The sequence below is a fragment of the Dama dama genome, chromosome 27 (genome assembly GCF_033118175.1).
Source record: "Dama dama isolate Ldn47 chromosome 27, ASM3311817v1, whole genome shotgun sequence".
NCBI lineage: Eukaryota > Metazoa > Chordata > Mammalia > Artiodactyla > Cervidae > Dama > Dama dama.
This window is the reverse complement of record NC_083707.1, coordinates 61,523,159-61,550,890: the sequence shown is the minus strand read 5'-3', so window position 1 is coordinate 61,550,890 and position 27,732 is coordinate 61,523,159. Positions and strand designations below refer to the sequence as shown.

Here is a 27,732-nt window from a genome sequence, read left to right as displayed (position 1 = left end):
TACTGTTCTAGCTTAGTTGCTCAGTCACGTCTGACTCTTTGCAACCCCATGAACTGTGGCCCTCCTGGCTCTTCTGTCCATGGGATTCTCCAGGCAGCAATACTGGAGTGGGTTGCCATTTTCTTCTCCAGGGGATCTTCCCAAACCAAGGATCCAACCAGCATGTCCTGCATTTCAGGCAAATTCTTTACCACTGAGTCACCAGGGAAGTGACCCCCTCCCAGCCTTGTATTACCTTTTTTAATATATTTACCACATATATTATGAATGTGTGAATTTTATACATTATATATACATGACTTTATATAAATATAAGCAATGTTTATGTTTATTTACATAAATAAAACACGTATATGTAGTATACATGTATCTATTGCCTGACCTTCTCTCTAGAGTACAATCTGCATTAAAGCAAGGAGTTTGCTTTTTATGCTTTATTCCAGCACCAGTCCTGACCAATTCACTAAATATCTATGATACACGGATGTACACAGAATACTGAGGAAGCTCAGGGGGGACAGAACTAACCCAAGAGTCACAGGAAGCCTTCCTGGAGGAGGTGATGTCCTACTCCCCCTTGAAGAATGAAACAGGTCACCCAGGTACACACATAAAGGAAGATCATTACTGACAGAAGGCAAAACATGAGCAGGGATTCAAAATCCTGAAAGAGAAATTTGTATCAGGAGAATGCAACATAGGAAGTCAAAGGTGGTGATTGGTAGGGCCGGAGAACAGGCAGAAATGTCCTGGAGGTATTGCACACTTCACGGAGGAGAGATCGGAGGGAGCCCCAGAGCTCATGAAGTCGGGGCTCCAGGCTACCTGCTTGGAGCTCCCGTCGGCTTTGGGAGCTCCAGCTCTTGGTCTCCTGACTTCGATTCTCTTCTCAGAGGTCTCCCTCCCTCCCTTTTGCCAGCTGCTCTAACAGCCACTGCTGAAACTTTCACCCACAACCACTCTAGCAAGCACGTCTCCCCTCTTTCGAACACTTTCAAATTCTCCCCACATAGCACAATGTTATTTGCATGCTGTTTAGTCCTTCCCTTCCATTCCCCTATTCTGTGCTGAGAGATGGATTTCAAGGTACAATTTTCATGTAGAATGTCCTTCAGAAAAGCCTTCCCACTCCTCAGGAATAAGCCATGATTGGTTTAAGCCAACTGAGGCATTCTGTATCCCACATCAGTGAAAAAAAAATATGAAAGTGTAAGTCGCTCAGTTGTGTCCGACTCTTTGCTACCCCATGGACTGTAGCTCCTCCATCCATGGGATTCTCCAGGCAACAATGTTGGAGTGAGTTGCCATTTCCTTCTCCAGGGGATCTTCCCTATCCAGGGATCAAACCCACATCTCCTGTATTGCAGGCAGATTCTTTACCATCTGAGCCACCAGGGAAGCCCTAAATGGTAAACTTTCACTTATAAGAAGAATAAGAGCTAATGTACAGCATGGTGACAATGGTGAATAATACTGTACTGTGTGCTCAAAAGTTGCTGAGAATAGATCTTAAGCTTGTTCATCATACACCAAAGAAAGGTTTAACTCTGTGAGGTGCGTGCGTGCATGTGTGCTAAGTCACTTCAGTCGTGCCTGACTTTTTGCAACCCTGTGGACTGTAACCCACCAGGCTCCTCTGTCCATGGGATTCTCCAGGCAAGAATACTGGGTGGGTTGCCATTTCCTCATCCAGGGGGTCCTCCTGACCCAGGGATGGAACTCCCTCTCCTGCACGGGCAGGCAGGTTCTTTACTGCTAGCACCACTGGGGAAGCCCCATCACTATATGTTAGATATATACAGTTATTCTTGTCAGTCATCCCTCAATAAAGTTAGGAGGGAATAAATGAATAATATCTTAAAAATCAGAAGGTATGACAAACCTTGCCAGTAAGACAGCAGACTTTGCTGCAAGATTTCTGGAAAATTCCTTCTGATAAAAAGAGACTCTTAGGAGAAACTCAGTCCTCTTCTTTGTTTTAGGGTTGTTTTGCTTTCATGTGGCCACTGATGCAGCAGCTATTTTGTAACCAAGCCAAGGTGTCAGAGAGCATGATGGAAAGAATCTGAGTGTCTGATGACACACCTTTGAGTGGATGCATTCACCCACCTGGATCTGCCCTATCTTGGGACTTTTTTTGTCCTGTAAGATAATAACATCCTCCATCTTAGTTGAGTCTTCTGATTCTTGCAGCTAGAGGCATTTCAAGTCTCTTTAGGAATTTCTTTACACATCCTTGCCCACCTGGACCAATTAGACCACTGACCTCACTAGTGTGCTTTTTGATATTTTTTCCTTCATTAGTCCCACAGGGAGATGGAACGATTTCTTTCTTCTTTGTCTCATCTTCTAGATCACTGGTTCCCAACCTTTCTGGCAGCTGGCATTCTGGCTAATGCTAGGGACTGGCTTTGTGGAAGACAATTTTTGCACGGACCAGGGTGGGGGTAGATTTCAGGATGATTCAAGCACATTTATTGTGCACTTTATTTTGATTATTATTACATCAGCTCCACCTCAGATCCCCAGGCATTAGATCTGGAGGTTGGGACCCCTATTCTAGATTACAGTCGTGTCTTCTTTTGGAATCCTAGTTTAAGTTTATATTCTCTAGGCTATTAAGACAGGTGAACAGATGGGAGGAGCCAAGATGGCGGAGGAGTAGGACGGGGAGACCACTTTCTCTCCTACAAATTCATCAAAAGAATAACTGAACGCAGAGCAAACTTCGCAAAACAACTTCTGATCACTAGCTGAGGTCATCAGGCGCCCAGAAAAGCAACCCATTGTCTTCGAAAGGAGGTAGGACAAAATATAAAAAATATAAAAGATAAAAAGTGAAACAAAAGAGCTAAGGACGGAGATCTTAGGCGGCATTGCTTGGGGTCGGGTCCGGGCCTGAGTGCCCTGAGGACAATCGGAGGGAGCTTCTGTGAGTTGCCAACTTGAACTGTGGGAGACCAAAGGAGAGAGAGTAAATTAGCCGGCCCGAACACACTGCCGGCCGTTCGCAGAACAAAGAGACCGAGAGGGTCCAGAGAGGAGCTCGCAGGCTGCGGACCCGCCCAGCCCCGCTGGAGGCAGGAGGCAGGGGGGAGGGGAAGGTCGCGGCGAGACACAGGGCGCAGGCACCCGACCGGCGCGGGCGGGGACTGGGGCTGGGGACGCCGGGGGCGGAAGGCGCGCGCACCCGACTGGCGCCAGCGGAAACAGAGACTGGGTCCGCGGAGGGGAGGGGGCGCGCCACACCTGGGGAGAGTGCGCCCACCGAGCCCCTGGCTGCCTGGACCGCTCTGACGGGGAAGGCACAGAGAGCAGGCGCAGCTTTCCCCTCCGCGCTTTTGTGGAACACCCGAGGGCTGGAACCTCGCGCAGCGCGGGGCGCGCTCCATATAGAACAGCCGGGAGCCCGAGCAGCGCAGAGGAGAGAGCAGCGTCAGCCCCTCCTGGCAGCGCCAGGCCGACCCCGCGGCGCAAGCCCCTCCCCGCAGAGCGACGGAACTAGCTACCTGAATAAGAGTCCACCTCCGCCCGCCTGTGTCAGGGCGGAAATGAGGCTCTGAAGAGACCGGCAAACAGAAGCCAAATAAACAAAGGGAACCGCTTCAGAAGGGACCGGTGCAACAGATTAAAATCCCTCTAGGAAACATTGTCTACACCAGAGGAGCCTGTAGATATCGAGAAGCGTAAGCTGGAACGAGGAGCTATCTGAAACTGAGCCGAACCCACACTGACCGCAACAGCTCCAGAGAAACTCCTAGATATAATTTTACTTTTTTCTCTTTTTTTTTATTTTTTTTATTTTTTTTTCTTTTTTTCTTTTTTATTTTTTCTCTTTTATTTTCCTTTAAAATCCCCTATTACTCCCCCATTACTCCTTAACTTTCATTTCCATAGACTTTTACGATTTTTTAATTAGGGGGAAAAAAAAAAAATTTTTTTTTTCCTTTTTTTTTTTTTCTTTTTTTTTTCTTTTTCTTTCTTTTTTTTCTTTCCTTTCTCTCTTCTATTTTCTATTTTTCTTTTTATCTTATTTCTTTTAAAGTCCTCTAGTACTCCTCTACTACTCCTTAATTTTCATTTTCAATACACTATAACCTTACAAAAAAAAAAAAAAGAAGAGAAGCCCTATTTTTAAACCGAAGATTATTCTCTCCCAATCTTGACTCTCTGTTTTCTACCTCAGAACACCTCTATTTCCTCCTTTCCCCTTCTCTTCCCAATCCAATTCTGTGAATCTTTGTAGGTGACTGGGCTACGGAGAACACTCTGGGAACAGACAGCTGTGTAGATCTGTCTCTCTCCTCTTGAGTCCCCCTTTTTCTCCTCCTGTTCATCTCTATCTCCCTCCTCCCTCTCCTCTTCTTCATGTGACTCTGTGAACCTCTCTGGGTGTCCCTAACGGGGGAGAATCTTTTAGCCATTAACCTAGAAGTTTTCTTATCAGGGCTGCATAGTTGGAGAAGTCCTGAGACTACAGGAAGAATAAAACTGAAATCCAGAGGCAGGAGACTTAAGCCCAAAACCTGAGAACACCAGAAAACTCCTGACTACAAGGAACTTTAAGTAATAAGTGACTGTCCAAAAGCCTCCATACCTACACTGAAACCAACCACCACTCAAGAGCCAATAAGTTTCAGAGCAAGACATACCACGCAAATTCTCCAGCAACGCAGGAACATAGCCCTGAACATCAACATATAGGCTGCCCAAGGTCACACCTAACACATAGACCCATCTCAAAACTCATTACTGGGCACTCCATTGCTCTCCAAAGAGTAGAAATCAAGTTCCACGCGCCAGAACACTGATGCAAGCTTCCCTAACCAGGAAACCTTGACAAGCCAATCGTCTAACCCCACCCACTGGGTTAATCCTCCACAACAAAAAGGAACCACAGACCTCCAGAATACAAAAAGCCCACTCCAGACACAGCAATCTAAACAAGATGAAAAGGCAAAGAAATACCCAACAGGTAAAGGAACATGAAAAATGCCCACCAAGTCAAACAAAAGAGGAGGAGATAGGGAATCTACCTGAAAAAGAATTTAGAATAATGATAATAAAAATGATCCAAAATCTTGAAAACAAAATGGAGTTACAGATAAATAGCCCGGAAACAAAGATTGAAAAGATTCAAGAACTGTTTAATAAAGACCTAGAAGAAATAAAAAAGAGTCAATTACAAATGAATAATGCAATGAATGAGATCAAAAACACTTTGGAGGGAACCAAGAGTAGAATAACGGAGGCAGAAGATAGGATAAGTGAGGTAGAAGATAAAATGGTGGAAATAAATGAAGCAGAGAGGAAAAAAGAAAAAAGGATCAAAAGAAATGAGGACAACCTCAGGGACCTCTGGGACACTGTGAAACGCCCCAACATTCGAATCATAGGAGTTCCAGAAGAAGAAGACAAAAAGAAGGGCCATGAGAAAATACTCGAGGAGATAATAGCTGAAAACTTCCCTAAAATGGGGAAGGAAATAGCCACCCAAATCCAAGAAACCCAGAGAGTCCCAAACAGGATAAACCCAAGGCGAAACACCCCAAGACACATATTAATCAAATTAACAAAGATCAAACACAAAGAACAAATATTAAAAGCAGCAAGGGAAAAACAACAAATAACACACAAAGGGATTCCCATAAGGATAACAGCTGATCTATCAATAGAAACCCTCCAGGCCAGAAGGGAATGGCAGGACGTACTGAAAGTAATGAAAGAGAATAACCTACAACCTAGATTACTGTATCCAGCAAGGATCTCATTCAGATATGAAGGAGAATTCAAAAGCTTTACAGATAAGCAAAAGCTGAAAGAATTCAGCACCACCAAACCAGCTCTTCAACAAATGCTAAAGAATCTTCTCTAGACAGGAAATGCAGAAAGGTTTTATAAATGTGAACCCAAAACAACAAAGTAAATGGCAACGGGACCACACCTATCAATAATTACCCTAAATGTAAATGGGTTGAATGCCCCAACCAAAAGACAAAGATTGGCTGAATGGATACAAAAACAAGACCCCTATATATGCTGTCTACAAGAGACCCACCTCAAAACAAGAGACACATACAGACTAAAAGTGAAGGGCTGGAAAAAAATATTTCATGCAAACGGAGACCAAAAGAAAGCAGGAGTCGCAATACTCATATCAGATAAAATAGACTTTCAAATAAAGGAAGTGAAAAGAGACAAAGAAGGACACTACATAATGATCAAAGGATCAATCAAAAAAGAAGATATAACAATTATAAATATATATGCACCCAACATAGGAGCACCGCAATATGTGCGGCAAACACTAACGAGTATGAAAGAGGAAATTAATAGTAACACAATAATAGTGGGAGACTTTAATACCCCACTCACAACTATGGATAGATCAACTAAACAGAAAATTAACAAGGAAACACAAACCTTAAATGGCACAATGGACCAGCTAGACCTAATTGATATCTATAGGACATTTCACCCCAAAACAATCAACTTCACCTTTTTCTCAAGTGCACACGGAACCTTCTCCAGAATAGATCACATCCTGGGCCATAAATCTGGTCTTGGAAAATTCAAAAAAATTGAAATCATTCCAGTCATCTTTTCTGACCACAGTGCAGTAAGATTAGATCTCAATTACAGGGAAAAAATTGTTAAAACTTCAAACATATGGAGGCTAAATAACACGCTTCTGAATAACCAACAAATCATAGAAGAAATCAAAAAAGAAATCAAAATATGTATAGAAATGAATGAAAATGAAAACACAACAACCCAAAACCTATGGGACACTGTAAAAGCAGTGCTAAGGGGAAGGTTCATAGCATTACATGCTTACATCAAGAAACAGGAAAAAAACCAATTAAATAACCTAACTCTACACCTAAAGCAATTAGAGAAGGAAGAAATGAAGAACCCCAGAGTTAGCAGAAGGAAAGAAATCTTAAAAATCAGGGCAGAAATAAATGCAAAAGAAACTAAAGAGACCATAGCAAAAATCAACAAAGCTAAAAGCTGGTTTTTTGAAAAAATAAACAAAATTGACAAACCATTAGCAAGACTCATTAAGAAACAAAGAGAGAAAAACCAAATTAACAAAATTAGAAATGAAAATGGAGAGATCACAACAGACAACACTGAAATACAAAGGATCATAAGAGACTACTACCAGCAGCTCTATGCCAATAAAATGGACAACTTGGATGAAATGGACAAATTCTTAGAAAAGTATAACTTTCCAAAACTGAACCAGGAAGAAATAGAAGATCTTAACAGACCCATCACAAGCAAGGAAATCGAAACTGTCATCAAAAATCTTCCAGCAAACAAAAGCCCAGGACCAGATGGCTTCACAGCTGAATTCTACCAAAAATTTAGAGAAGAGCTAACACCTATCTTACTCAAACTCTTCCAGAAAATTGCAGAAGAAGGTAAGCTTCCAAACTCATTCTATGAGGCCACCATCACCCTAATTCCAAAACCAGACAAAGATGCCACAAAAAAAGAAAACTACAGGCCAATATCACTGATGAACATAGATGCAAAAATCCTTAACAAAATTCTAGCAAACAGAATCCAACAACATATTAAAAAAATCATACACCATGACCAAGTGGGCTTTATCCCAGGAATGCAAGGATTCTTTAATATCCGCAAATCAATCAATGTAATACACCACATTAACAAATTGAAAGATAAAAACCATATGATTATCTCAATAGATGCAGAGAAAGCCTTTGACAAAATTCAACACTCATTTATGATTAAAACTCTCCAAAAAGCAGGAATAGAAGGAACATACCTCATCATAATAAAAGCTATATATGACAAACCCACAGCAAGCATCACCCTCAATGGTGAAAAATTGAAGGCATTTCCCCTGAAATCAGGAACAAGACAAGGGTGCCCACTCTCACCACTACTATTCAACATAGTGTTGGAAGTGCTGGCCACAGCAATCAGAGCAGAAAAAGAAGTAAAAGGAATCCAGATAGGAAAAGAAGAAGTAAAACTCTCACTGTTTGCAGATGACATGATCCTCTACATAGAAAACCCTAAAGATTCTACCAGAAAATTACTAGAGCTAATCAATGAATATAGTAAAGTTGCAGGATATAAAATTAACACACAGAAATCCCTTGCATTCCTATATACTAACAATGAAAAAACAGACAGAGAAATTAAGGAAACAATACCATTCACCATTGCAACAAAAAGAATAAAATACTTAGGAGTATATCTACCTAAAGAAACAAAGGACCTATACATAGAAAACTATAAAACACTGATGAAAGAAATCAAAGAGGACACAAACAGATGGAGAAACATACCGTGTTCATGGATTGGAAGAATTAATATTGTCAAAATGGCTATTCTACCCAAAGCAGTCTATAGATTCAATGCAATCCCTATCAAGCTACCAACGGTATTTTTCACAGAACTAGACCAAAGAATTTCACAATTTGTATGGAAATACAAAAAACCTCGAATAGCCAAAGTAATCTTGAGAAAGAAGAATGGAACTGGAGGAATCAACCTGCCTGACTTCAGACTCTACTACAAAGCCACAGTCATCAAGACAGTATGGTACTGGCACAAAGACAGAAATATAGATCAATGGAACAGAATAGAAAGCCCAGAGATAAATCCACGAACCTATGGACACCTTATCTTTGACAAAGGAGGCAAGGATATACAATGGAAAAAAGACAACCTCTTTAACAAGTGGTGCTGGGAAAACTGGTCAACCACTTGTAAAAGAATGAAACTAGAACACTTTCTAACACCATACACAAAAATAAACTCAAAATGGATTAAAGATCTAAATGTAAGACCAGAAACTATAAAACTCCTAGAGGAGAACATAGGCAAAACACTCTCCGACATAAATCAAAGCAAGATCCTCTATGACCCACCTCCCAGAATATTGGAAATAAAAGCAAAACTAAACAAATGGGACCTAATGAAATTTAAAAGCTTTTGCACTACAAAGGAAACTATAAGTAAGGTGAAAAGACAGCCCTCAGATTGGGAGAGAATAATAGCAAATGAAGAAACAGACAAAGGATTAATCTCAAAAATATACAAGCAACTCCTGAAGCTCAATTCCAGAAAAATAAATGACCCAATCAAAAAATGGGCCAAAGAACTAAACAGACACTTCTCCAAAGAAGACATACAGATGGCTAACAAACACATGAAAAGATGCTCAACATCACTCATTATTAGAGAAATGCAAATCAAAACCACAATGAGGTACCATTACACACCAGCCAGGATGGCTGCTATCCAAAAGTCTACAAGCAATAAATGCTGGAGAGGGTGTGGAGAAAAGGGAACCCTCTTACACTGTTGGTGGGAATGCAAACTAGTACAGCCGCTATGGAAAACAGTGTGGAGATTCCTTAAAAAACTGGACATAGAACTGCCATATGACCCAGCAATCCCACTTCTGGGCATACACACTGAGGAAACCAGATCTGAAAGAGACACGTGCACCCCAATGTTCATCGCAGCACTGTTTATAATAGCCAGGACATGGAAGCAACCTAGATGCCCATCAGCAGATGAATGGATAAGGAAGCTGTGGTACATATACACCATGGAATATTACTCAGCCATTAAAAAGAATTCATTTGAACCAGTCCTAATGAGATGGATGAAGCTGGAGCCCATTATACAGAGTGAAGTAAGCCAGAAAGATAAAGAACATTACAGCATACTGACACATGTATATGGAATTTAGAAAGGTGATAACAATAACCCTATATGCAGAACAGAAAAAGAGACACAGAAATACAGAACAGACTTTTGAACTTTGTGGGAGAATGTGAGGGTGGGATATTTCAAAAGAACAGCATGTATACTATCTATGGTGAAACAGATCACCAGCCCAGGAGGGATGCACGAGACAAGTGCTCCGGCCTGGTGCACTGGGAAGACCCGGAGGAATCGGGTGGAGAGGGAGGTGGGAGGGGGGATCGGGATTGGGAATACATGTAAATCCATGGCTGATTCATATCAATGTATGACAAAACCCACTGGAAAAAAATAATAATAATAATAAAAAAAAATTAAAAAAAAAAATAAAGATATTGAAAAAAAAAAAAAAAAAAAAGACAGGTGAACAATCTACATCTCCACGTGTGTATTTATTTTAGTTACTAACTCACTTTGTTTGCCACCCATACCTACCTGAGCTGAGCTCTCTGGAAATGCATTCTCTGGTTGCTGATTTAGGCACCGCATATAGTTTCTCACTAACACAGCACTTGACGCACTGGGAGCCAAACAGAGCCAAGGGCCAAAGCCTCAGAACTGGGACAGGGAGGAGAGTGCCTGGCTTAGCATTAATCAGGCAGAGAGAGACTGAAGGGAAGTGTGTCATTCGTGGACTTTCAAAACAATGGCCCATGACATTTATGTGGTTAAAAAGATGACCATACATCCCTGTCATCGAAACTCATTGTCCTAAAATAATCATTAAGGAATAGATGCTGCATGCTCCAATCACCAGCCCACCCAGCCTGGCAGTTACATTACACCGAGCCTAGACCATACCCTTGTCTGATCTTCCCAGTTTTTTAAAGGTTTGGCTGATCTTACCTAATGAAAATACTAGTACGTGCCTTTAACTAGATGCTGTTCCGCAAGTTAATTTCAGTATTGCTCTCTGCAACATGCCTGATAATAGCAGTATCTCCAGAAGCTCTTTGTTCAGTTACTTTAATAACATTTTAATAACGAAAGCACATGCCATAATGAAGCATGTCCAAGCCAGACATGCTTCATAAGGCATTTTGGCTAATGCCAGGTTATGGGATGCAATTTCTGATTTATAAGCAAATGTGAGTTTATTCTTCTTAAATCTTTGTCTTATTTTCATTATAAAACAACCTGCCTACATAGCATAGTTACTGTAGCCCAACAGTTACTGGGATACCTAGGAAGAGTTTGGAATATACTGATAGAGTACTTATTGTGCTGTTTTTGCTGCTGTTCAGTTGCTAAGTTGTGTCCAACTATTTGTAACTCCATGGACTATAGCCCACCAGGCTCCTCTCTCCATGGGATTTCCCAGGCAAGAATAATGGAGTGGGTTACCATTTTCTTCTCCAGGGAACCTTCCTGGACCAGGGATCGAATCTGCGCCTCCTACATTGGTAGTGCTTTCTTTACCACTGAGCCCCCAGGGAAGCCCTTATTACGTACAGGCACCTTCCTTTCATTAAACATTTTGTGTTTTTGTCTGCTTTTTTATCCATAAGCATAAAAAATTGAGGTAATCACATCTCTCCGTTCTTAGCATGAGCCATCATTGGGCTATAGAAGTCATCCTCTCCTTGGCTTATTACCTTCAATCCACAGATCCCCTTTTTCCTCCATTCCTATAGAAGACAAAGTTTGTTTAAAGCATGTTCTTCTATTTATGTGTTCATGTATAATATTGATTTATTTATATATGCATTTTGTATTTTCATAAATGAGCTTATGTTGATTTTTTACTTAGTGTTATGTTTTTTTAGAATCATCCATGGGAACTTCCTTGGTAGTCCAGTGGCTAAGACTCTGAGCTCCCAGTGCAGGCAGCAGGCAAGTTTGAAATCTGGTCAGGGAACTAGACCCCATATGCCTCAACTAAGAGCTTGCATGTAGCAAATGAAAGATCCCATGTGCTGCAACTAAGACCCGTGCAGCCAAATAAATGAATATTTTTTAAAAGATTCATCCATGTTATTCTGAAAACATAATCTGTTACTTCTGGGTAACTGTGCTTTTATGCTTTCACCACATTTGGTGTATCCACTCCTCAGGGACAGGCACCCAGTGGCTTCCTAGGCTACACCATCAGAAACACTGCTGGGGGCATCGCCTCCCGCACACTCCCTTACCCACCTGGGTGGGAACTTCTTTGTAAAGGACATGGCTGGATCACAGGGCTCAGGTATGCATCAGTCACCACAGACACATTACTCAGACTCTGTCTTGCAGGATGGGTCACGTTACCCTGGTGTTGCAGATGAGACAGTAAGGACTTGGGAATTCACACACTGCCACCATGTAAATATGGATCCATCTCTTCTGAAGCCTACGCTTTTTCCACATGCTGTCATATACTATTCATATTAGCATTTCTGTGTGTGTGTGCATGCGTGGGTGTACATGCACGCTAGGTTGCTTCAGTTGTGTCTGACTCTGCGACCCTATGGACTGTAGCCCGCCAGGCTCCTCTGTCCATGGGACTCTCCAGGCAAGAATGCTGGAGTGGGTTGCCATGCCCTCCTCCAGGGGATCTTCCCGACCCAGGGATCAAGCCTGCGTCTCTTGTGTCTCCTGCATGGCAGGCGGGGTCCTTACCACTACAGCCACCTGGGAGCCCCCCATGCAAACTTTTACTTGAGATGAAATGATCTGATTTTTATTGCACTGTGATTATTATAAAATAGGGATAATTGTTAACATTTAGGGATAAATGACAACATTCTACCAGAAAAATTATGAAATTTGTCCAAGATGTTAAACATTAATAGACTTAATCTGATAGTTAATAAAACAGTATTATTTACCTTACTTCCCAGTTCGATTTTATCATTTTTCAAACATTTAGAGCACAGAACTAAGAAGGAAAACTTCAGGCTCAAGTTTTTCTTAAAAATTATTAGGAATATGTAATTAAAACTAATCAGTGAACTGTGGTATTTATTTGCAAGACTGAGTTTTAACTATTGTTAACCCAGCACTTGAGAATTCTACTTCCTCCATTTGTTTTCCAAAATTCAGCCTTTCTAGCTGTTCAAAGAGTTCCTTCACAACAGAGTCTCCGTGCTAATCTTACATCCAACTGATTTTATGTGGTTACCTTAATTGAACAATTTCCTCTACACTTGGTGACTGTGTGTACACAGGTACTCATGGATGAGGTTACAGGTTCTTATTCATTGCATAGGCTAGTCTTCATGGCTAGATTTAACATTTATTGAGAGTAGGGAAAATCTACCTGGAAATTATCAGTGTCTTGCACAGTCACCCAGGAATCAATATGTATTAGCAAAAGGGACATTTTACGCATTTTATAATTTCTGGTCTCATTAATATTACCCAGTCAGTTTCAGGATAGAGGAACCCTTGGAACACAGAAGCTCCAAGGCATGTGGATCCCACCAAAGATATAAGCTACAGTCCATGGAGTCACAAAGAGTCATACACGACCAAGAGACTCACACACATAGGGAAGATGCCACCCAGGCAGGAGGGCAAGTTGGAAGTGTCCTTAGAGGTAGAAGGACTTCAAATTAAACCTCAAAGACAAAGAATTGCAGACATTTTCTTTTACAGCACCTCTCTATCTGCTTTTAGGATAAAAAAAAAAAAAAATCCCTCCCAAGCAGTAGAGATGTGTCATCTTAAAGCTGTCATGGGGAAAAAGAAAAGACAGAAAAATAAAAGGATGCCCAAGGCTGCAGCTCTTCTAGGTTGAGAAAGGGAGACTTTTGTTCAGGAAGCAGAGGGAGAGAACGAGCCTTAAACAGGGAGCCTTGCTGCTGTTGAGTCGTGTCCGACTCTGTTGGCCTCATGACTGTGGCCCACCAGGCTCCTCTGTCCACGGGATTCTCCCAGACAAGAACACTGGCGTGGGCTGCCGTGTCCTCCTCCAGGGGATCTTCCAGACCCAGGGATGGAACCTGGGTCTCCTGCATTGGCAGGCAGATTCTTTACCACTGAGCCACCAGGGAAGCCCCTTAGAAGGGAATATTGACAACTAAGAGATTGCAAGAAGCCTCAGGGTCTGGGTTTGTCCTTCTGGGGGAAGTACGTCTCCCAGGGTGGCTAAGACACCAAGTTCTTAAAACCTGGTGCAGAGCCTGGCTAAATTTTTAACCATTTCATACAACAGCTTTTCTAGTGCCTCTTCTCCTTCCCTAAATCAGGGCTAATCTTTTACTCTCAGGCTCTGTCCTTCAAACTTTGTAAATTTTACAATGTGCTTATTGATCCTGGAAGCAGTAGGAACTTTGGAATGACCACCCCATCACACAAACATAAACCATGAGATTTTACATTTGTTTACAGAATGCACTTATACCTTAAGAGACTAATGTTAAAGCCCTAAGAAGAAACGTAGACCCAGAAAACTAAAGAATTCTTCCCCACACATAAAGTTTTTGCTAAGGCATTTCCAGTGAAGTTAAGATCCTCTAAGGAACTAAGACGTGCTTCATCACATGGAGCTGACAGCCATGTGTGACCAGCTGTGTTCTGAATAAGAGTTATTAGGGAGTTTATAAAAAATATCCACAGAGTTCTGTTTCGTTAAACAAATCGGAAATCTGAAATCAGTTTTGCCTGCCTCAGAGACTTAAAAATGCACACTATCAGTGACATTCAGACCAGTTAAGGAATGTAGTAACAAAAAACCACCCTCATTAAAGAGTAAGTTTCCCCCTCATTTTGGATCATGGCAACTCTGTTCAAATGCCATAGTTTATTGCCTTTATCTGCTCCCCTGTGACAAGAAGCACAGCTGAAATGATAAAGCACAAAGCTACTTCTTTTTACCTTTGTTGTTTTTCAGGGGTGAAGTAGACAGTCGGGCAGGAGATGTGCAAGCTGCGTCTCTGAAGAGGAAATACAAGCCTTTACCTTCTGCCCCTCCCTTTCCCTGTGTGCTCTTAATGATTCAGCTCTCCACCTGCCAGACGGAAAGGACAGCTCTGAGGAGGAAATCCTTCTGAAAGGCCCCAGAGCTGCGCCGGGAGGCTCTCAGGACAGCCACCAGCCAGAGGTGTGTCTCCCAACGCTGGAAAAACATGCATATCAACGTCCCTCTGCTTTGCTAATGGGGAAGCATTGTCGAGCCTAACCTCTGTTCAAGAAGATAAGCTGTCTTTCTCAAAAGAATAACTTGAACCCACTGAAGTCCATGGTGCCATATTCAGCATGGGAAGGGCAGCCGGAGTCACGAGCAGCACGCACAGAGCTACTCCAGGGGAAGCGCTCCAGCTGTGAGCTAAGCTGCCTGACCTGAGGCACGCTCATCCTGAGATCTCCTGAGCCGTCTTGCAGAAGCAGTCTGCTGGCGGGTAATTCCTGTCCCATAAAAAGAACACAAGAATGAGCTAGACCAAGAGTTATTCTGTGGTTTTCATTTAAAAGCTTGCTAGGAGCCACAAGCCACCCCACCTCAGGTGGGTTAGGAGGTGTGATCCAGTGCCGTGTAAGAGAGACTAGAGATGATGGATGAAAACTGGAGACAAAAAACAATGTTTGGGACGCACAGTCACCGGGATCAGCACCGTGAGTGAAGGCCACCTCCCCTGGGCTCCCCGGCCGGGTGATATCCAGGCTGACGCTGACACCACTGCCCAGGAGGGCTGAGCTGCACCACGTACCACGTGAGAACGCTCTCCACGGAGCTCTTCTCTTCATCGGCGGCGTGCAGCTCGTCCTCTGTCAGAACTGCCCCCTCTACAAGACACAGACGAGAAAAGTCAGGTTTGAAATTAGGCCCCTACTCTCCAGTGTCCCCATGAGAGTCTCTGGAAAGTACTTGTACACAACCATCTACACAGAATTAAAGAGCTCCAAGCCTGCCCCATCTTTCTCTGCTCAGAGAGAGTGCTTTCTGAAGCCAGCCCCTTCCAGTACGGAGATTGTGTCCTTTGGAATCGTCACATCCAAAGTTAAGGCCGATTCTCCACCTTTTCATCTTGCTCTGATCTATTTTCCCTTGTTGTTGAAATGTAGTTGATTTACTATGTTGTGGTAGTTTGAGGGCTACAGCGAAGTGACTCAGATTTTATACATGTACATATATATATTCTCTCTTCAGATTCTTTTTCATTATAGGTTATTATGAGAAGGAAATGGCAACTCATTCCAGTATTGCCTGGAAAATTCCACCGAGAGACGAGCCTGGTGGGTTACAGCCCACAGAGTCGCAAAGAGTCAGACTGAACACACAGAACGATAGGTTATTATAAAATACTGAATAAAGTTCACTGAGCCTATCACTTGAACTTTTTAAATAGTTCAAGGAAGAACCTGGAGGCAACTAGGAAGGCCCGTGATCTTAGGGGAAGTTGCTTGAACAGTGTTCTAAGTGCGGAATCTAGGATGCAACATGTGGCAGAGCATATTGGAGAAGAGCCCTCCCTTCGGGTGAAGTTGAGCTGTAAGATGATGCTGGAGGAAGCAGAGCTGATGAGGTCTTATGTCTGTAACCTCAGCCTATAGAGATGGGGAAAGACAGTGAGTGTGTGTGTCAGAACCTCCCTGCCGGCCTCCCTTCCCAGAGGAAGGAGGTCATAAGAGCAGCTACATGAGCCAGGACCCCTCCTGTGGCTTCGGAGGGACAATCGGTGAAGGGTGAGTGTGGGCACAGAACTGAGAAACCGAAGAGCTGCCATGGGGCTGAGAGCCTCTGGAGGGATGGAATCACAACAGGAAGGGAAATGGGCAAACGGGAGCCAGTTTAGACTGAGCTAGTTGCTCTTAGCCCCCAGCAAGTGCCACTCAGAGGTGGGACCAGCCACCTCCGCAGGGCCCTGTTTGGCTTCCTGACCCACAGTCACAAACAAATGAAATGGTCCTTTGAAGACACTCAGTGCTGGCATCACTTGCTGTGTGTGTTAGTCACTCAGTCGTGTCCGACTCACAACCCCATGGACTGGAGCCCGCCAGGTTCCTCTGCCCATGGGATTCTCCAAGCAAGAATGCTGGAGTGGGTTGCCATTTCCTCCTCCAGGGGATCTTCCTGATCCAGGGATTAAACCCACATCTTCTGCATCTCCTGCATCGGCAGGCAGGTTCTTTACCACTGAGCCACCTGAGAAGCCCCACATCATTTGCTACTTGGCAACAGAGAATTAAAAGGGTCAAACAAATCAAAAGCTGCCAGAAGAAAGCAGATACACTCTCTTGCTTCTCTTCCCCATCGTGTCTGACTCTATGCAAGTGGTGGGTATTATATAATCGATTCATGAAACACCAGACCCTGTGAGGGCACACCGCTCTCAGGTTCTGGCCATTCTGCCAGGATCTTGGCTGCAGTCCTTAGGGCAGATGCACCCAGTTCAATTATCACCATAAAATTCTTTCACCTGTAGCTTTACGAGCAGAGTCAAGGATTAGTTGGTTTCCTTCTGTGGCATGAACATGTTCAACTGGCAAACATATACAACACAGGAGGAGGAGAGATGGCGGTTCCCAGCCTTCCTTTCTAACTCTTCTTCCTTAGAAATTTGTCAAAAACCTTACTTGAATAGTCAACCAATATTTATGGGATCCTATGGATAGAGAAGCCTGGTAGGCTACAGTCCATGGGGTCATGAAAGAGTTGGACACTACTTAGTGACTAGACAGCAACAGCTAGGTGCCAGCCCTATTCTGGAATGCTGCAGGGAAGAGCCCTCTCCCCCCAGATTCCCTGCTTTTTCACGGGTCTTTCCTGGACCACACTGATCCTCTTGAGGCTTCCAGGTTTTGCTTCTGTCTCTCTGCTCTTGCTCCAGGTGGGTCCTGATGTTCTTGTCACAAAAATAAGTAAAGAGTAACAGAGGCACCCTTGTTACTTATTACCTGTCAGAAATTCTGAGTTTCCAACTGTATTTCCAATTGTCAATGCATCAACACTGACATGAAGATTGATGTCAATCTTCATCAACAATAGAGATGAGAGGTTTTCCCCTCACTTGCCTAATGTCTGCTACCAGTTACCCTTCATCCTAGGGAGTAGCTCTCTTTCCATCTACAGGCCCCACAGTCCTGTTTGCATCTGTGGTTTTTCAATCGGTTGTCGCTCACTGGAGTGGGAGAACACTGCGTCAGAAATGAAATGAAACATGTGCATGTGTAGTCTATCAGTCGTGTCCAACTCTTTGTGATCCCATGGACTGTAGCCCACCAGACTGCTCTGTCCATGAGATTCTCCAGGCAAGAATACTGGAGGAGGTTGCCATTTCCTCCTCCAGGGGATCTCCCCGACTCAGGGATGGAAGCTATGTCTCCTGCATTGCTGGCGTCTCCTGCAGTGGCAGCCGGATTCTTTACTACTTGAGCCACCTGGGATGGAGCATTGACGGTGTGCTGAAACTGCAGATACCTGACGCCTCTGTGGAACCCCAGCATAGCCTCCTCTTGACAGCCCGGGGCCCTGAATTTTTGCCAGTTTGGCTTACCAGGGTTGATCTGCTTCCTGGATTTCTCAGCCTTTCAGCAAATCACCTCCACCCCAGCCTGGCACCAGCCTCTGGGTTTCCACGTTCCTTAGAGACTGCAGTCCACAGGGTTTGTGTTACTGCATGGGAAGGCAGAGTTCAGCTTCTCCAAGAGAGGCTTACCCAGGAGATGCACATCCAGACAGGTGGGAGTTACCGTACAGTAGCCACACTGTTGGTTTTAGGTTCCAATCTGTGCATTGAGTGTCGCTGACAGCAGGAAATAGTGAATGTTATGTGCGCTTATTACCTGAGGTTTGTGTTTACAATAGAGTCTTACTTGGAGAGGTTAAAAGAAAAGAAACTTTTCCAGGGCTAAGATCCAAAAGGGAACATTTGGGGCAGGAAAAGAAGTTGTTTTTAGGGGATGTGATTCTTTTCTGTGGGGACTGCAACCCACCTGCCCTTTCAAGAGATACCACATAGGGACTTCCCTGGTGGTCCAGTGGCTGAGACTCTGCTCTCCCAGTGCAGGGGGCCAGGGTTCAATATGTGGTCAGGGAATTAGATCCCACATGCCACAGCTAACAGTTCATATGGCACAGCTAAGACCCAGTGTAGCCAAATAAAAAAATAATTTTAAAAGAGATACTGCATAACCAGGCAGCATCAGCAAGGAGGATCCACCGTAACATGGGACCAGTCCTGTGAAGTAACCTTCATCCCCATTGGTCAGAGACGCTTCAGAAATTTCTTTCTTTCATCTAGTGGAACCAAGAGACCTTGCCTCAGAAAACTCCCTTCAGCCTCTGCAGTGGCACCAGTCATGACTAGTCACAACCACTGGGATCCACAGCTTTATCAAGCATCACACAGACCAAAATAGTACAGCAAATGCCCTGACAATAAAATTTTCATTGGAACCACAACCCACAAAAATTTGATGCTATTATAAATGGATATGTTTTCTTAATCTCCTTTTCAGATTTTTCTCCTTTTAGGGCATGCAAATACAAACCATTTTTGTGTATTGATTTCATATTGCAGAAACTTCCTGCGATTATTAAATTATTTGTTAGAGCTAACAGATTTTTGTGGCCTCTTTAGGGTTTTCTACATATAAGATCATGCCATTTGTGTATAGAGACCATTTTATTAATACTTCTTTCTTTCCAATTGGAATGCCTTTTATTTCTTTTTCTTCCCTGACTCCCTAGCTAGAACTTCCAAAACTCTGTGAGTAGAAGAGGAAAAAGAAAGTGTCTGTTCTTAAGGTAGCCACTTTAAGTTTTCACTCTGCAGTGTGACTCGAGCTGTGGGTATTTCACAAATATCTTTTATCATGTTGAGGAAATATCCTTCTATTCTAACGTGCTAAATGCTTTTATCAAGAAAAACTATTGAATTTGTCTGATGATTTTCTACATAAATTGAGATGATCACATAGTGGTTTTCCTCTTCATTCTTTGTTTCTGTGCTATTGGTGGTGGTAGTTTAGTTGCTAAGTCATGTCCGACTCTTTGCGACCCCATGGACTGCAGCCCGCCAGACTCTTCTGTCCATGGGATTTCCCAGGCAAGAATACTGAAGTGGGTTGCCATTTTCTCCTCCAGGGGATTTTGCTGACCCAGGGATCAAACCTGGGTCTCCTGATTGGCAGGCAGATTTTTTACTACTGAGCCGCCTGGGAAGCCCTAATGTGCTATAGAAGCTGATTATTTCAATGTGTTGATGTATCGTTGCATTCTAGAAATAAATCATACTTGGTTATGATACGTAGTTCTTTAATATGCTGCTGAATTCAGTTTGCTATTATTTTATAAGGACTTTTGCATTAGTATTTATGGGAGATACTGGTATGTAGCTTTCTTTTTTAGTGTCTATTTAGCTTCGGTATCAGGGTAATGCTGCCTCTATGGGATGAGTTAGGAAATACTGTCTCCTCTTTGATTTGTTTGAAGTGTTTGAGAAGGATTGGTGCTGTTTTCGAATATCTGGTAGAATTCACCAGTGAAAGCCATTAGCACAGGACTTTTCTTTGTGGGGATAAACAATAAATGTTAGTGAACACAGAATAAGACCACGTCATTTTCATGATCAGATGAAGTATAATCCATCCACCGTCCTGTCAGTTGAACATCATTCTCTCTCCCTGGAGCCTCCCTCTCCTAATAACTTTAAGAAGCCCAGGGTGATCCCAAGTTGAGATATACAGGCGGTTCATCAACGTTACACTTGCTTTGAAGAGAAAATACACAAGTCTGTGTTGTCCAGTGAGTCTGGTCCTGCTGAGCTGCTGCGAGCTCACTGCCACACGGTGTCACTAGTGGTCTGGCCAGAAAGAGGCAGCGGTCGGAAGCACACAGCAACACGCCGGCCTGAACCCGGCCGCGGCAACAGTGACATCCAAACCTTTTGTTCAAGAACAGCTCAGAACGTATGTTCCAACCCTCCCGTAGTTTTTAGCTGACATCTAAAATTTGTCTGTACTGTAAATAGTTATAAAGGATAGCTCATGACCTACTCTCAGTGTTGCTATTTTATAATAAAACTGTCACATCACATTTTAAAATGCATCCAGTGGAATCAACCCTAAGATGCTCACTATCATCCATTTCCAAAATACATGACAAGCCCTGTAGCTTTCTAATATGTTACAGTATTCCTTCTTACATGGAGACTATATTTCTACTCCACTTTCTCCAAAAAATTTTACCCTAATTTTATATTTTAAAGCCTTTTATTGATAACTTTGTCATCTTTGCTTTCAAATGAAAATATTTATAAATTTAAAATATGAACGATTCTTATTTTCTATTATGATATTTCTCTAAATTTCATAGGTCTCTTTTGGATTGAATTATCACTACACTTACCTTTACCATACAACTGAAAAAAAGAATACATTAAAAATTCAATAAATGATTATTAAAACAAAAGCTAATTTTTTATTGGAACAGCATTCTCATTCTTAATGAGAGTCAGACCAAAATTATCCATATTGTAATTTAAGGTAAAAATGTAAACTACTAAAAATTCATTGGTTCTGCATCTAACATAGAATCTTGGGCTTTCTTAATAACTAACTGGTGGAGTCATTTAACACTTTTAGAGATAAAGTAAAATGAGGAGTCCTTTCACAGGAGAAAATAATCATGATGAGATTTGATGAATTAATTGAATGATTGATAATATTGATAATTGATAACATTAATTGGATGATGCACACCATATCTGAAAAAAAAATTTCATGCATTTTATCCAATGAGACTTGAAAATAAATCACCCAGTAGAGCATTCCAGTTAGTTTGGTATTTTCTTGTCACTGACATTAAGCATCAAGAACAGCAGAAAAGAATTTGCTACACATAAACTCACTGATAGAAAATTCATATTTAATTTCAGTAGATGCCCTCTGCTCTGGTCTCCAGAGGGGCTCAATCTTGACCATGGTCAAAGCCTCAAAGAGGCTAATGTTATTGAACATATATCATTACTCCCACCTTCCCCATCTTAATTTATATGTACTCTTATTTCAGAACAAGTCAATATGAACTAAAATACCCACCACCACCCCCCTTTTTTTGGCCATTCCACGTGACCTGTGAGAACTTAGTTCCCTGACCAGAGATTGAACCTTTGTCCTCTGCAGAGGAAGTGGTGAGTCTTAATCACTAGACAGGCAGGAAAGTCCCCGAATACTGTCTTTTTGACCCCCCATACTTCACATGTTATAGAAAACTGTATGAAAAGGGGGAAGGCAGAAGCCTATGAGTGGGCCTGCACATCTTGATTAATCAGTAGAAGAGTTTTGTCTTTGTTGCTCCCGGGCGTTTCTCATCAGGAAGATCTGAGCGAGGTGACAAGGTTACTATTCTTTTGTGAAATGTTGGCAGGTGAGGAAACCTGCCCCTGTGAACGCAGGAGACTCTCTGGTAACTACATTTGGAGACGAGAACCCATGCACTTGAGATATTGAAAAGCTAGAGCAACAGAAACATCCCTGTAGACACCTCGAGATGTACTCTAATAGAAAGACTACTGATTTAGAAGATGTGTGGGCAAGGGGAAGGGCCCCACCATCAAATTCCTGTCTCATAGTTATGGGAAATAGCCGGGTGGTTTCCCCTCAAACTATTAAAGTGATTCATCTTGACTAATGAGATCATTATTTGTAATGGGTTGAATAGTATCCCTCAAAAATGTATGTCCTTGGAGAAGTGCAGGGTGTAAACTTATTAGAAATAGGTGATTTATTAACTGGGTGATGTAATAACTGGGCTTCCAGGTGGCGCTACTGTGAAAGAATCTGCCTGACAAGGGTGGGTTCAATCCCTGGGGCAAGAAGATCCCTGGAGAAGGAAATGGCAACACATTCCAGTGTTCTTGCCTGGAAATCCCATGGACAGAGGAGCCTGGTGGGCTACAGTCTATGGGATTGCAAGAGCCAGACACGACTGAGCACAGCTGCAGCAGCGTGGGTGGAGCTAGTTAAAAGATGGTCAAATGAGCTCAAGGCAGGTCTGAATCCAATGACTGGGGCCTTATAAGAGGAGAAAAGAAGGTCATGGAAAGACAGAGGCACAAGCCCAGGAATTCCAGGAACCACCAGAAGCTGAAAGAGGCTGAGAAGCATTTTCCCCTAGAGCCTTCAGAGGAAATGTGGCCCTGAGAGCACACTGACTTTAGACTTCGAGGCTTCAGAAGCGGGAGAGAATGAATAGTGTGATTCGCTCCACTGTGTCTGACTCTTGGCGACCCCATGGACTGAATGCCTGTCATTTTCGGCCTCAGTTTGGGGTCCATCACGATAGCAGTTCTAGGAATCGAACACACTGTTTGAGAGCAGAGAAGAGTGCCCTCCCACACTCCCTGCCTGCATTGCTAAATGACCTTAATTTACTAGAGCAAAACTTAAGGATTTTAGCTGTTAAAACAGTACTTCCAGAGAAGGATGTGCATATCATTGGAAAAATACTGTAAATCAAAACAAATATAGACCAAATAAATAATTGAATGTACTGAGTTTCAGGAAAAAAATTATTTTACATAGAGTTATGTCATCAGTACTATGTCAAGAGATCCTTGTACTTAGGGAGACACCTCTGGGATCATTTCAAGGTCAGAAGTTTCTTGTGCAGTAATAGACAATTACTGGTACCTTGGGGAATGAATGCTCTCATGCTTGGGCAACTGGGAAACTGAAGGATGTGATAATAACTATTCCTGGCAGTGCTGGGAGATGACTCCCAGAATCATTTCCAGAAATGCGGAGGGAAGAATCACTTCCAGAAATGCAGAGGCTAGTTTCAGAGACAGTGAGATGGGAAGTGCATGCTAATGGAGTAGAGTCTGGCTCAGGAGATGAGGTTTAGCAAGTCACTTGTACCCCAAAGTAAAGGATCCTTGGCAAACCTCTCTCATGAATAAGTCCCTGCTTCTAACATGGATGGACCTAGAGATTATCACAGTAAGTGAAGTCAGACTTGGGAGGGAGGAAGGGAAGCTAAAGGGGGAGGGACGATATATATAGTTATGACGGCTCTGCATGGCTAGACGGCAGAAGCCAATACAGCATCGTAAAGCAATTATCCTACAATTTAAAAAAAAATGAAGTCAGACAGAGAAAGGCATATGACACCACATGGTATCACTCATATGTAGAATCTAATTTTAAAAGATGAAAAGATGATACAAATGAACTTATTTACAAAACAGAAAAAGGCTCACAGATATTGAAAACAAACTTACGGTTACAAAGGGGAGACACGGGAGGGAAGAGGGAGAAAACAGGAGCTGTTCCTCCTTCCCCATGTGCCTGCTTCTCCACTGGGTGCTATGTCTGAGGACCTATCCTATCTGATACATGAATATCCAGCTCATTTACATTCACTGCTGTAGGATATTCCATTATATAAACCTGGAGTATTTATTTCCTTTATTAGCCTATTAACAAATGTCTAAATTGTTTCTATTTCGGCCACTGTTGACGGTACTGCAGGTGACCCACAATATATGTCTCTTTGAGCACAGCATGTGAGTACATACAGGGTATATGGCTGAACAAAGAACTGCTGAATTTCAACCACATACCACCAAGTATTACCAAGTTACTTGTATTAACAAACATTTTCATCAGTAATTTATCAGTCATTCTCTTCTTCTACATCACACCAATCCTTAATTTTTAAGAACTGACAAAAATTAAAGACAAAGATAAAATATTAAAGCAACAAGGGAAAAAGACATATAATATAACAAGGAAACTCCAATCAGGTTATCAGCTGATTTCTCAACAGAAACTCTACAAGTCAGAATGGAATGACAGGATACACATAAAGTGATGAAAGGGAAGAAACTACAACCAAGAATATTCTACCCACCAAGACTCTCATTCAGATTTAATGGTGAAATCAAAAGCTTTCCAGACAAGCAAGAAATGCTAAAGGAACATCTCCGGGCAGGAAACACAAGACAAGGAAAAGACCTACAGAAAATAAACCCAAAACAATTAAGAAACTGGTAATAGGATCATATATATCTATAGTTACCTTAAATGATAAAGGATTAAATGCACCAACTAAAAAGACAGACTGGCTGAGCTGATGAAAGCATGTGCATGTGTGCACTTCCACTTACCACACCACTCCGCTTGACACCCCCCAAGTTGTATGCAATTATTTTATATTGTTAGGTTAACCATGTTCTCATTAAGGCTCATGATTATAATTATCTTTTATTTTTTGCCGGACTATTGACTGTGAAAACTGAAAAACATCTTTTACTATTGTGACTATGTAACTGTTACTCATTAATACCATTATATCATGATTGAGCAACAGAAAAATAAAATCATAAAGCACCAAAACTACCATTTAATATAAAAACTTGTAATCACTTTTTAAAATCCAGATGCATATTGGAATTATCTTGGAATTTTTTGAAAAATACAAATGCCTGGTAATGCCTTTTTTTCTCCAAAGCTCTTGATGTGTTTCTAATGAGCAGCCACGTTTAAAAACTACTGGACTATATGATGACCTTTTACTTTTATCTAGTACGTTTCATTTTTTTCCATTTCATATTCAGGGCTCCCATTTCATTTAGTTTATGTTTTCTAATTTCCCCATCTCTCTTCTTTTTTTTAGATATTCTTTCTCAAACTTTTATCAAGAGTTCGTATGCGTGCGTGCATGCTCAGTCACTTCAGTCGTATCTGACTCTTTGTGACCCCATGGACTGTAGCCCACCAGGCTCCTCTGTCCATGGGATTCTTTAGGCAAGAATACTGGACTGGGTGGTCATTCCCTTCTCCAGGGCATCTTCCCAACCCAGGGATTGAACCTGCGTCTCCCGCATTGCAGGCAGATTCTTTGCCACTGAGCCACTAGGAAAACCCCAAGCTTTTGTGTACGTATATATAAATAGTATGTATAAAATGTGTATTTTAGAAAATTATGAACTTTTGCCTAACTAAAAGATTTATGATATTTTTTATTACTTTTGCTTGATTTAGTATGAATAGAATGCTAGATTTCTAATTTTAAAAAATCAATATGCAACAATCAACAAAGGTTTACTGTATAGCACAGGGAACTATAGTTAATATCTTGTAATACCCCATGATGGAAAATAATCTGAAGAATAGCACATGTGTATATGTATAACTGAATCACCTTGCTGTGTATCTGAAACATCATAAGGCAACTATACTTAATATTGTTTTATATAAAGAAAATATTCAAATAGGTATTAAACATCATGGATCCAATTTTTAAGGGTCAAGAAAAGCTTTTGGGGTAAATTCATCTAGAATAGAGGTGTAAAATGAAACAAGAATCAATTCAATTGTTGCGACAAAATGAAAGTTTTGCAGTTGCCCAGCACTGGAAGGAGCTGGAATGAAGTGGAAAACCTAGAGGGCACAGAGGCAACAGATCACTCAGTGACTATTAAGGAGTAACGTACAAGACGGCAGGTAGGCACATCCTGAAGTACCTGGAGGGCCAGAAACTTAAAATAGGACACAGGGACAGAGAAAGAACAATGGCAGCAGGAATAAAAGAAAGAGAAGACCATGTTTCCTGGAGTCATGGTGTGAAGAGGGTAGTAAGGAGTTGCCTTTGAGAAAAGATCAGGAAAAGATCAAGATCATGGGAAAATTAATACTTCACATAAAGAAAGGAGAAAGAGGGACAGTCATACTAAAAGGCAGTGCCTGTATTGATTTTTCTGGGTGGTAAAACAGGAATGCCAGGGTGAACCAGGAAGGGAATTATAAGAGATCAACAAGGAACAGCTTTGAATTTGTTTGAAAGCATAAATTAGGATGACTGTCTAGGGCGGGAATGGAAATGTGGGAATGAGTGGAGGGCTGGAGTTTTATGCATTTGTCTTTGTCTTACTTGATAAGCCTACATAGGAGACTAATTCGCTAGCTAACATCTTTTTATATCTTACTGTAGTTGGTTCTCCTTTGAGAAAATTAAAGCTTATTAACCTTATTCTGATGTCATTCAATGTGTGCACATTTGTATCAGTATCTGTAGGGAACATTACAATTGGCAAGTTTCCTACTGATGGATGTTTGAAGGATCTTCCCTCCTAACCATTTTCACTACGACAGGCACAACCACATAATTGGTTAAGAAGGAAGACATTAAAATGCTCCCTAGGATGTGCAACTCAGTAACACTGACAAAACTTCACGCCCTTCACAAGGAAGTAAAGGTTTAGGAAGACAGAGGAGCTGCTTCTTAACCAACCAACAATGGTATTAGAAAGACCAAGATGGTTCCTGAAGGTGTATTGCCTCTAGAGTTTTATTGGGTTCCTTGATTCCCAAAGACATAAATTAGAAATTACAGACTTGCAAAATCCTCTGAGAATTGCTGAGTCTTTTGTAACACTTTTGTGACATCAGGGTGTCATAACCTTGTCTATGAAGTGCCAGGAGCACTTTCCAAAGACAGGGGCAGGGATTGGGGTGGGGAGGATGATGTAGTTTCTATTTGAACTATCCTAAGAGCTCTGCATGTTTAGTCCAACTTCTAGTCTTTACCAGTGAGTGCCTTCTCCTCAAAGCCATATGCTGCGTGACAAATCTTTATAAAGTTTATTCTCAGAATTCAGTCCTGGTTGAAAGTTCCCTTGAAGACCAACTTACCTTACTTTGTCCCCTGGGCTTCCTCCAGGCCCAGCCGGGGCTCCTTGACTCTCTGGGCTCAGAGTCCTTTCTCTTTGAGCCCAAAGACGTCCACCCTGCTCCGGCCCGAGGCCCTCCCGCTCTCTGGCAGCGCCCGTGACGCAGCCTTGACTGGGCGCTCTCATTCCTCATGTCTGTCGTTTTTCACGCTGGGTCTTCTCTCCTGCCGTTTCCTTCTTTAGACTCAGCTCCCCCATCAGACCCCAGCAGACTCCACCCTCGCTCAGCCCACCAGTCTCAGCTCAGGGGTCTCTGACCGCCAGTGTCCGGGGGTCAGGACACACGTAACCAGGAGGAGCCCTAAGAGCAGCAGGGCTGAGCTCAGGAATCGTCTCTGCGGTTTCCACACACAGGTCTCCCCTTCCCCCAGCT

General features: G+C 42.3%; 1 protein-coding gene across 2 annotated transcripts in view; it reads right to left on the bottom strand.

The window, feature by feature from the left end:
• SERPINB11 (serpin family B member 11) overlaps positions 1 to 27,732 on the bottom strand; it is a 39,315-nt gene extending 11,583 nt beyond the window's left edge. The window contains exons 1-2 of one of the 2 annotated variants that reach the window (XM_061130622.1): positions 27,322 to 27,732; positions 15,390 to 15,465 (exon numbers count right to left, since the gene is read on the bottom strand). In XM_061130622.1, the coding sequence (XP_060986605.1) occupies positions 15,390 to 15,426 (37 nt within the window). In that variant the 5' untranslated portion in view covers positions 15,427 to 15,465; positions 27,322 to 27,732. The remainder of the gene's footprint in view (positions 1 to 15,389; positions 15,466 to 27,321) is intronic. The other variant, XM_061130623.1, reaches the window with a different exon arrangement.